Source organism: Pan troglodytes, chromosome 3, assembly GCF_028858775.2.
Source record: "Pan troglodytes isolate AG18354 chromosome 3, NHGRI_mPanTro3-v2.0_pri, whole genome shotgun sequence".
In the NCBI taxonomy this organism is placed as follows: domain Eukaryota; kingdom Metazoa; phylum Chordata; class Mammalia; order Primates; family Hominidae; genus Pan; species Pan troglodytes.
In genome coordinates, this window is record NC_072401.2 from 60,404,418 (window position 1) to 60,416,490 (window position 12,073).

At 34.3% G+C, this 12,073-nt stretch overlaps 1 protein-coding gene across 3 annotated transcripts in view; it reads left to right on the forward strand.

Moving 5' to 3' along the window:
* Positions 1 to 346: 346 nt before the first annotated feature.
* SULT1B1 (sulfotransferase family 1B member 1) overlaps positions 347 to 12,073 on the forward strand; it is a 57,470-nt gene continuing 45,743 nt past the window's right edge. For 2 of the 3 annotated variants that reach the window (XM_054683043.1, XM_016951617.3), the window contains exons 1-3: positions 5,627 to 5,917; positions 6,189 to 6,317; positions 11,195 to 11,292. In XM_054683043.1, coding sequence (XP_054539018.1) covers positions 5,827 to 5,917; positions 6,189 to 6,317; positions 11,195 to 11,292 — 318 coding nt within the window. In that variant the 5' untranslated portion in view covers positions 5,627 to 5,826. Of the gene's footprint in view, positions 510 to 5,626; positions 5,918 to 6,188; positions 6,318 to 11,194; positions 11,293 to 12,073 lie in introns of those variants that run through there. The other variant, XM_016951619.3, reaches the window with a different exon arrangement.

Sequence of the window (12,073 nt, forward strand, 5' to 3'; positions counted from 1 at the left end):
TGACACATGCACAAACACACACAAAACCAATTTTTATTTCTGTTATGACCAAAATTGTTAGAAGATATTCTTATAAGATATAGAGAAGCAACAATTTTGATCCACTAACCCTTCATGTTCTTTCCCTCTGCATTTCTCAGACACTCTGAAGCTTGCAGAGAGCTTAAAATCTAAACAACCTGTGCCTGTGCTGACTTATGGCCACCACCCTGAACCACTTCCTGGCTTCCTGGCTTTGCTAGCTGTTGAAACAGTGGAACTTGCCTCATGTGTGTGTATGTGTGTGTGTGTGATTGTGGGTGTGGGTAGTTTAACCTTTTTATATCTTAGCTGCCTGTAAACTCAGTGATTGCTACATTCAGATCAAACCTTGAACTTGTTTTTTTCTGGTGCCAGGAGCCTTCCTGGGCTCCCCATTGCCTGCCAGAACCACCACCGTTTCCCATGGTTACTCTACAGCAGCTTCACTGGCTGAAAATGAAAACTGAACAAAGAGATTAAATTGTGAGGTAAAATTTGCTTTTCAATTTCTTTCCTTGAAGTTTTGTCCTATCCCCGCAGAATATTGTGTGCCTCAGAACAATTTCTGTTTTGAACATATTTTATAATTAGAAAGTCTTTTGCATAATTCCAATTTTCTTATAGGAAACTTTTGTTGTTTATGCTGTCTAAAATCTCTCAAGCTTTCAATGTTCAATTTTATTTTTCTACATTTAGTGGAACCGAAGCATGCAAGGAATGGAGATCTTCTCAAGAAACTGTAAGCCACTTAAGGAAAAAGAAGTCTTGTTCAAGTTTTCGTTTCTCTGCTCCCATCTTTCATCCAGTCCTACTCACATGCATGCATGCACACATATGCACATACACACACCTTTAAGGTGCATTCCAGAATATAAAATATGTCGTTTACCACATTTATTTAAGTAGCTTGATTTGATGTGTATCAGATAGAGCTAAACTTTGTCAGAGTATGACAAATGAAAGAAATTGTTTTTTCTAATGGACGGAAAAATATAGTTTTAACGTTAAATGACTCAGTTTCTTCTAAAACAGGCATTGTTTTTTATTTTTCTCTTTTGTTCCATTAATATTCCTTAAAGTCAATTTTAGACATTTTAATTTTCAGCCTATGGCTTATCTTAAATAGGGAGTCTTGAGATCCCATGTATAATTTACAACTACTTTAAATAGCCTGTTCCTTTCCAATAGGGTTTAAAATATTTTATGAACTAATTTTTAGATTTTAAAGTAAATGTCATTCATAAATCATCTTTCAGCATATCTAGTTTAATTATATTAATTATTTGACATCTTCCAGTCCTCCCCTCCATACTCTTCTCCCCATATAATTCAGAACTCATCATTTATCCACTGGTCATGACGAGGTAATGCTATTTCATGCCTAATACCCTGTAGCTTCCTGAATTGGACACACTCACTTCCCAGAGGCGACTAGCATATATTCACAAACAGCTGCCTTATTTTCATCTTCCTACTCATTCCATCCTTCTCCGGCAACAATTTTATAGCATGAAGTGCCTGACCTTTTTGTCACAGGGGATTTTCATTGTCAAAGCAAAAATCCTTTCCAATTTGTAAATACTCTTGTTTGAATGAGATAAATCACGGACATTTTTGACTCTGGGTTGGGCCTACGGTAAATTTTCAGTATGATCACATGAACAGAGCTGGTCAAACTAAAGTCCATTCCTGGGTTGCCACTCCTTTTCTGTGTTTCTTTGAGCAGACGCTCTGAAGATCTGTTTCCTAATCTTATCCACAAAATGAAAGTAAGACTTATCATTTCAGGGTAGGTAATGATTAGAGATCATATACATGAAGCACAATCCGTACAATTTGTTTTAAAAGACCCTGAATTCATTTTGACTAAATCATTTACTTACACCCTGTATCATTAGATAATTAAAGGTAGTTTAAAGTCATTTGCTCAAGTTTTAAGTGCAAACAAATTAGTTGAGGATCTTACTAAAATGTACATTCTGATTCTGGGTTGAAGCCTGAGATTCCACATTTCCAAAAAGCTCTCCGTTAAGGCCAGTAACACATGGGGCTTGTACATGGACTGTAATTTGAATAGAAACTGTAAATCAATTTTATGCATATAAAAGAATAGTACAAATTAAATTAAGATGAATAAATAAAGAAAAGGCAAAGGATGAACCAAGACATGAAATCGAACCAGAAATGATGCTATAAATATATAATATAAGCTACTTGCTACATGGGGAATCAATTTGTCTATATAATTTTAGCAGACAGTATAAAAAGGGTATCAGCTCCCTCAATATTCATTCACTTTTGCATAATATGTATGCATTATAGGAGTTGGTAAGTAAAGTTATACTGCTACTAAACATTACATTCTGGAGCCAATGAATAGAGACTCATTTATTTTTCTCAATTAATTCAGAATAGACAATTTTTGAAATGAGGTGTGCCATTGATATTTACCTTTAGATAATTTGGGAAGAAACAACTTGCTAAGAAGTTAATAAAGTAAAATGTTTCAGAAAGAGCTATTTCATTCATCATGTGGAAATCAAGTCTAGCATCTGAATGTACTATGTTGACTTCTGTGGGCTCTGATTCCTTTATATCCAAACAGAGAAGGGGCACTATTCTCAAGATATCAAAAGACTCTGGGTGAGAAGTGGAAATCTCATCATTCATTCATTTCTTCATTCAATTTATTCAATACCAACTTCATCCCAAGTACACTGCTTACAGACCTACTTTCTTTTCTTTCAACTTCCTCCTTCTGCTGACTTCTTGACCATCCACATTAATTGTTCCTTTCTTGAGCTGCTAACATGTTCCACAGTATTTCATGCTGGACAATCTTTTCTACAAGACTATCTCCACTAACAAAGTATTGCAAAGACTACCCAACATTTTACTGGAAATGGAGGATAACTGAGAAGCATATAGAAGATAAATATTGAATATAATTTTCCTAAAATGCTCCATTCACTCAGCTGTCATTGGCATCCTTGCCCCAGGGTCTCACATGCTCTAAACTTGATTGAGTCTAATCTATTTTGAGACTGCTCCCCCATTAATATCCTCTATTCCAGGTTTTTGAGGCCTGCAACTCCATTACTCAATAAATAATATGAAAATGCAAAATTCAACTTATTTTATTAATTTTCACTCTATTTGTAGCATAAGATGCTACATGTTTTAGGACAAACATATTGTTGAATAATGACTTTTACTGGAAAAACAAAATGACACAGCATTTTTCTGTAAAACACATGAATGATAACATATAAAAATATGTTACGTAATACATGTCTTACAATATAAAATGAAAAAATGTTTGCCCAAATTTCTCCCTCCTAGATTTTGTGTGTGTGTGTGTGTGTAGATGGGGGTAGTGATGGTGGAGGAGTTGGCTTTGAGATACAAGGCTGTTATACTAACATGTTTTTCCTAGTCAAAAGCATACCTCTTTCTATACAAATTAACATTAGGTAAACTAGTTTAAGCTCCAGCTAGCTGTTAAATTATTGATTTTTGTTTGTGGGTCCACAAATTACTTACAAAATATTTACCAGAAACTATTATACTTAATCAATTAAGAACCTCTGATTGGCAATCTTTAAAGTTATTTTACTAGAAGCAATGCGATTTCATCTAAGATATTATGCAATTTATCCTGCAATTAGTTCAAATTCTCTCTATCTATACAATAGTAAACATGTTATATGTTATTAAATTAACAGATCTTAAGAAATAAATGGAACATCGATTATGAAGGAATCTATAAATTTTAAAATAAATAAAGTTGGTGTAAAATGAAAAAACATTATTAAAAGCAAGGCTATGGTTTTACTTACAAAGTTCAGTGGAAATAGTGGAAAAAATAAATAATAAGTAGCTTTTTGTGATGCCAGTTTTATGTGTCCAATTGATGGGGCCACAGGAAACTCAGATGTCTGATGAAACATTACTTTGTGTGTGTGTGTGTGTGTGTGTGTGTCTGTGTGTGTGTGTGTCTGTGAGGGTGTTTTCAGATGAGATTAAAATTTAAATTGGCAGATTGAGTACAGCAGATTGCCTTCCCTAATGTGGATGGGACTCATGCAATCAGTTGAAGGCCTGAATAGAACCAAAAGGGTGACTCTCCTGGAAGTAAAGAGGAATTCTTCCTGTCTGACTGCCTTTGAACACATACATATATGACATTATTTTAGAGGCAGGTATGCAGGCATATTCCAGGATATGTAGGGTGACCTGGCAAACTGGAGACCCAGTAGAGCTGATGGTTTAGCTCTAGTCAAAAGGCTGGCAGGCTGGAGATCCAGGAAGAGCAATGCTTCAGTTTGAGCCTGCAGGCAGGAATAAAGAAACAAACAAAAAACAACGATGTTTTGATTAAAGCTCAAAGGCAATTAGGTAGAAGGAATACTCCTAGGAGCATCACCCTTTTTGTTCTACTCAGACTTCAACTAATTGGATGAAGATCACCCACTTAGGCAGGACAATCACTCAGTCTATCAATTTAAATATTAATCTAGTCCTAAAACACCAATACAGAAACACTCTGAATAGTGTTTGGCCAAATGTCTGGGGACCCCTTGGCACAGTCAGGTTGACACAAAAAATTATCAATGACAGCTTCTAATCAAGAAGAAGTAACAGGAACACCAAGCATCCAATAAAAAATTATCGGACATGTAAACAAGGAGAAAAAGCCTACCACAATGAGAAAAAAAATCAATCAATTGAAAACAACATAGAATTACCCAGATGTTACTGTTAACAAAGAAAAAAATCATTATAACCATATTTAGTATGCTTAAAAAGTTGAGAACAAAAAAAAAACATATTGAAATTGAACAGCCAGAGATTAAAACTACAAAGCCAGAGATAAAAATACACTGGATAGGAGTAAAGACAGATTAAACATTGCAGAAGAAAAGGTTAGTAATTACAAAGACATAGCAGTAGAGAATATCCCAAATGAAACACACACAGAGAAAAGCTTTTTAAAAAACTAAATAGATAATCTCTCAGCTGTGGGCAACTTCATATGGCCTAATATACATGTAATTATAGTCTCAGAAGGAGAGAGAGATAGAAAAAAATTTGAAGAAATAATGGCTGAAAATTATCCAAATTTGATGGAAACCGTAAACTCACAATTTCAAGAAGCTCAATAAAGCTAAAATGTGTATGCACGTGCACACACACACACACACATGAAAATAACCACACCTAGGAACATTATAATCTACTTGCTCAAAATGAGTGATAAAGAAAGAAACCTTAGAAGCACACAAAGAAAAAGGATGAATTACAAACTGAAAATCAAAGGTCAGAATTACAGCAAATTTTCTGTAAGGAAAAATGAGGTGTAGCTGAAGTCTTAATAATGAGCAGTGGATTTATTTTGCCTTAAGTCAGATTGTTCAGATTGTTTTTGCCATATTTCTGTGAAACACGCTTTTTAATTCAAAGAGAGATATGCAGTTTCATTTCTTTCCAAAACTTCCACTAGAGACCTTTGTCCTGCTTGTCACAGAGCCAGTTATTGCTCTTGCAATCTACTGCACCTAATGCCCACAAAATATGCCCTTTGTACTTAGATCTCCATGTGAGCAGAATGTTAAAGGCCAATTTTACTTTGTGACAAATTGCAGTGTCTTAAGACCAACATTAGTTACTCAGATTCTGATTTTTATTCTCTATATTTCTCCAGAACGACTGTCAATCTATTATATATTTGTACAATCTGGTATTAAAATGCTTTCACCAAAAGATGTTCTGTGAAAAGATCTGAAGTTGGTCCATGGTTATCCCATGACCTGTGCTTTTGTGAGCAACTGGGAAAAAATTGAAGAGTTCCATAGCAGACCAGATGACATTGTGATAGCCACTTATCCTAAATCAGGTGAGTTCTGTGGCCTGACAAATTCAAGTCCGACCTCATTTTTTGTTTCCTGGAAATCAACTTGTCCATAAAATCATTATCATTCTAAATAAAGTTAATATTTATTTTGTGCACCCATCTATTTTAGTATATTAAAATTGGCATTTGGGGCATAGAAAAGGGAATTAAGTTTGTAATAGAATGTGTTAAGATGGTAGTGTTTCCAATAAATTATTCTCCCTCTCCCGTGCAATTTGGGTAATTATTTTGAAAATGTTGCCTTTTGTCACAGGTACTACTTGGGTTAGTGAAATTATAGACATGATTCTAAATGATGGAGATATTGAAAAATGTAAGCGAGGTTTTATTACTGAAAAAGTTCCAATGTTGGAAATGACTCTCCCTGGATTAAGAACATCAGGTAAATTTAACCCGCTTGGAATTATTGTTTTGTAATATTATTTAGACAGCATATGCATTATTGTATGTGTGACTTTCACTGAAACCGGAGTAGATTTGGTGACATAAAATGGAAGCTGGCAAACAATATAAAACTGAAAAATAAGAAGAAACTTTATTTTTATCTGTTGTACATCCAGGTATGATATCAAAGATGAAAGAGTCTTACTGTACAAAACAATTACAAATTTGATTGATAAAATAAACAATACTTTTAAGTCTTATTGACTTTTATTTGGTAGAATTTGTCTGATTAGATCAGTAAGTTCCTAATTTAGGACATTGTTGTAATTAATAAATAAGAAGCAACTTTTCTTAAAACATAAAATTCACTAATACTATTAATTTTTCTTCCACAAAATATTTATGGAATGCTTGTAAAGAATTATTCACTGTGCTATGGTATAGATATATAAGATTAGAAATTGTATATTGTATCACAGGGAGATGACAGCAATATTGTGACGTTAAAAAGTAAATAACAATATGTCAATGTTCATAGTCTTACATAGCCAAATAATAGGGTTCTGTGGAAGCAAACAATAGGAAAGCTTACTTTAAGTGGGTAATAAAGGAAAAAAACTTAGACAAATTAAATTAAATGAGTTTAATTGAGCAAAGGACAATTCACAAATAAGGCAGCCTCTTGAGCCAAAATAGCCTCAGAGATTCCAGAATAGCTACATGGTTTATGGAAGGAAGGAATGTGACATACAGAGAACAGAATTGAGATATAGAAACAGCTGGCTTAGTTAAAGTTTAGTGTCTGACTTATTTGAACACAGTCTGAAGAGTTGGCCACCTTTGATTGGCCAAAACTTGGTGATTAGCACAAGAGTAGAATGTAATATGTTTACACAGCCAGTTAGGTTACAATTCACTATGTATAGAGAAACCTTTAAGCCAAACTTAAAATGTGTAAGATGGCAGCTTTAGTCTAAACTTAATTTAACAAGGGGTATCTACTCCAAATTGAGATTAAAAAGTTGTACATACTTGGGGAAAGAATATCCCAGGATACAGTCCTGGAAAGCATATTCCAGGAAGATCTTGATACAGTCCGGGGACTAAAATGATCCATGAAAGAAGGAAAAAGTGGGATGCAAAACAATTGGAAATTAGGCTAGGATAGATCATGTAGGACTTGTAATTCTTAAAATATTTTCTCATTTTATTCCAAGAACATTGAGGAAGATATTGAAGGGTTTTATGCAAAGAAAAATTATATAGAGTTTTTGTCTTTTGTTGTTGTTTTAAATACAAAGACTCCACAGGTTGCTTGGTAGAGGTGGAATTGAGGATGCTAGATAAGACATATTTTTGACTTGTTGATGGACTGTAAAAGAAATATGAAGAAAATGAAAGAAAAATGACAGTTTTATTTTTCATCAAGCAAGTGGACTATGGAACCATTTGCTTGCAAGGAACACATTTGTTCCTTTTGCTTGGAGAGGAACACATTTGGGTGTAGGGTTATTAATAATTCAGTTGTGAAATGTTAGCTTTGTGACATTGGATAAAATTATAATGAATTAAAATGATGGTATTTGGAGCTTGTAAAAATATATTCATTAGGCAATGCTCAGCATAATTGGACATTGGAATCAATGTGATTACCCAGGGAAAGCCTGTGGAGCTATATGAGAAGAGAAGCAATGAGCTGTGAAAAACATCAACATGGAGAAGTTAGGTGAGAAAGAGAGGCTAGCAAAGGAAACTGAAAAAAAATGAGCTTAGAGGGAATGCAAGAGTATGGTGTTCTGTAAGTAAATGAGAGGGGTATTCAAGAAGTGAAGCTTGACTTTCAAATGCTGCTGGAATCCTGGGAAACAAATAAGTAGTAGGATGGTGATAGACCTGTATGCCAATGTGAAGAGAAATATCCAAATCCTCTTCTATAATGGAGGTGCCCCTCAGCAGGCTGACTGAACTAGTTACTTCCGTAGGCAGAGACGGATCAACTGGCAGGATGTCAGTCCTTCTATGTCATTGCCAGAATTCAGAGAGCAAATGCCAATTTTTGTTTTGTTTTGTTTAAAAAATATATTCAATTTTTCAAAGTTACAAATATAAAATCCCAGTTGTTTCCTAAGCCATTAAGTTCAGATTATAAATATTATTATTTTACTTATATAACAAAAGGAGTTTAATATTCAATCCAAGTTTTATTTAAGCTCCTTTAAACATTTAAGTGGCATTTATATATTAATATATTTCATTTCCTTGAGTACTTAATTTATCTGACCAAGACAAACCTTCCCAAGTACTTATAGTCCAATAAATTAAGCTCATAAATACAGCAAATCTTAGCCATTTTAAATGTTCCAAAACTACATAGAAACTTAGCAATGATTCCACCACTGTACTCCAGCCTGGGCGAAAGAGCAAGACTCTGTCTCTAAACAAATTTAAAAAAGAAAATTAGACACTTAGCAAGATTTCAACTTAAAATTCAAGTATAAATACTCAACATTTTTTACTTAGCATTACAAAGCAAATCTGTTACTCTCACAAAGTTGTTAATCTTACATTTGTCAAGGACTTAAAATGCAAACTGCAAAGATTCTTAAAACAAATGGTTATGATAAGATGTTCTTAAACATGACTATGTTATGTCTTGATGTTCTTAAACATGCCTATCCTTGGAAAGCTTGGAACTGAGGGATTATGCTGGGGCAAGAAACCCAAATGAGTTCAAGAGGGAGGCAAGACTTCAGAACCATAGAAAGTATGAAATGAAAAAGTGACAGAACCAAAGTAATTAGAGACATGGGAGTCAGGGATAACACATGGAAGACAGGATTGGGGATAGAGATGGGGGGCTATGCAGCATTGCCTGACAGTGAATGGCTGAAGTTCATCAGGTAGATGAGGGTAAACTGCAGCATTTAAATCTACTCTAGGCCGGGCGCAGTGGCTCACGCCTGTAATCCCAGCACTTTGGGAGGTCGAGGCGGGCGGATCACGAGGTCAGGAGATCAAGACAGTCCTGGTTAACACGGTGAAACCCCATCTCTACTAAAATATACAAAAAATTAGCCGGGCGTGGTGGCGGGCGCCGGTAGTCTCAGCTACTCGGGAGGCTGAGGCAGGAGAATGGCGTGAACCCGGGAGGCGGAGCTTGCAGTGAGCTGAGATTGCGCCACTGCACTCCAGCCTGGGCGACAGAGCGAGACTCCGTCTCAAACAAACAAACAAACAAACAAACTCCAGAGCCTGAATGTGGATAATTTTGTTGTCTTTATACATTGCTAACACTCATACTTGTGGATATAAAGGGTTCATTAAAAGACTCACTTGGCAAAATGATTGCAAAATAGGGGAAATTGAGAAATCTTTCAGGGAAGCTGAATGCGGAACAAGGAACAACAGATGTGAGAAAAACTTCTTAAAAGAAACATACATAAGTTCATGTAATGGGCATTAAGTAATAACGAGTTGTGGAAGATTACAATTTCTCATTTTTATATGCTGGGTAAAGTGACTGTAGCTGCTAGATCAGCAGAGGCATAGTAAAATCCCTGGTGGAGTTGTATAGTAATTCATGTTTACAGTCATTTATATTGGCAAATAAAATACAGGACAATTAATTAATTTCAAATTCAGATAAATAACCATTTTATTAAGTATGTAAGTACTTTCCAAATGTAAGGGAAATATTCTTGCTAAAAACTACCTGCTATTTATCTGATAATTCAAATTTAACTTGGATTTTCACATTTTTTAATTTCCTGTATGCCAAACCTGTGTCTACTGACATTAAATAGGCTTCTTCATATTAACCATGTGCTAGTCACGGTTCTCTATGGACATTTATTTATGAACAAAGCAAGTTACATCTCTGTTCTTATGAAATCTCCATTTTAGTCTAAGTTTAGGAGTGAGGTTGGGGAAGGGACATGGGGACATACAGTAAACAAACAAATAAGTAAATAAACTATGAAGTCAAAATGTGTTTTATAGAACATTAAAAGAAAAATGTAATAGGCTGAATGACTTCTTAGCATATGCAGTGAATTACTGTGAACATTTAAAACAAAGTATTGTTTTCAATGAGTGAGTCAGACGCAATTTTGTGTGGGTTTGCCTTTCTATTCAGAGATGGCAAGATTATGTAAGATTATCAGGTATTCTAGAGTTTAGACTGTATATAAGTAATACTGTGGAGCATAAAAGAATGCATAAGAAGTTTATGTATCATCTATCTTAAGACCTTAATTTGAAATCAAGTTCTACCACATATTTGTTGTATGACTTTAGAGAGTTAAGCTAATATCTAAAGATTACACATTTTTACTGTCTATACATATATGGAGAGACATATGACACATATAGGATATAATGAAAATATAGATAAAACAGCTGATATTATATACACAGTTAACATCATCTATGCTACAGTACCTAATACAACACAATAGCCAGTTTTAGACTTACTAGTTATTGATACCTCTTTGGCATGAAGAAAACATTTAAATAGTCATTTATAGCAATGCACAGGTACAATAAAACTCCAAATTATTAAAGAGGGTATTATTATCTCTCCTTTTGGAGATGGAGAAAGTGAAGTACAGAGATTCTGAGATACTTTCAAAGTGTCTCACAATGCTTAAGTGATAGAGTTAGCATTTGAACTCAGGGTGGCTAACCTCAGAATGTGCATCCTTGAATGTTAAACAATACTGACTCTAGTAATGTGGTGAAATGCCTGTGATTGTTTCAGAATTTATCTGCATTACATAATGCTCAAAAATGTCTTGAAAAACTGGTTGGCAAAATAAGGAAATGTAGCCTTTCTGGAGACTCTAATAATTCCCTATACTTAACTAAATTTCTCAGGTATAGAACAATTGGAGAAGAATCCATCACCCCGGATTGTGAAAACACATCTACCGACTGATCTTCTTCCTAAATCTTTCTGGGAAAACAATTGCAAGGTATACTCCAGACTCCAAGTCAGTTTTTTAGTATGGCCCTATCCCTTTACCCACTCACATAGTTTATTTTTTAAAATAATTTTTGTTTCTTTAACCATATACTTGCAACAATCTATACTATACCCACTCACATTGTACGTAAATCTTCAAAAGTCATTTACTTGTGACCATGAAAACTGAGCTACATTGAAATATTTCAGTTAAAAATTAAGTTTTAGTCTGAGTTTATATACTCAAGTTTTCCAAACTTGAGCAGCAACAGAATCCAAACCTTAGCACAATATTACTACTTTTTTTTCCAACTCTCCCTAGATCTTCAGGCCTTCTGTAAAAACTGAACTTAAGGACGTTAGTCCTTATTTGAAGATTTGGTATAATTCTTTGTTGTAACATTTGTTCCTGCTTATCTGCTTTTGGGGAAATTTTATATTTCAAATTCTATTTCTTTAATAGCTACAGTGCTATGTAGATTATGTGTTTTTTTCTTATCTGACTTTTGACAATTTGTGATGTGTGAGAAACTTTTCTAAGTTGTTGACTTTACGAATGAAAAGTTGTTAATATTATACTCATTATTATTTTAACGGCTGCAGGATTTGTTCTGATACCCTGTTTTGTTCCTGATCTCAGTTATTTGTGCCTTCTCCTTCTTTTCTTTGTCCCTCTTAAGTATATTAATTTTATTGATATTATTAAAGCTAGTTTTTTGTTTTATCAATTATTTCTGTTGCTTATCTGTTTTTAGTATCATAGATTTCTGCTTTTTTTCTCTATCGTTTCT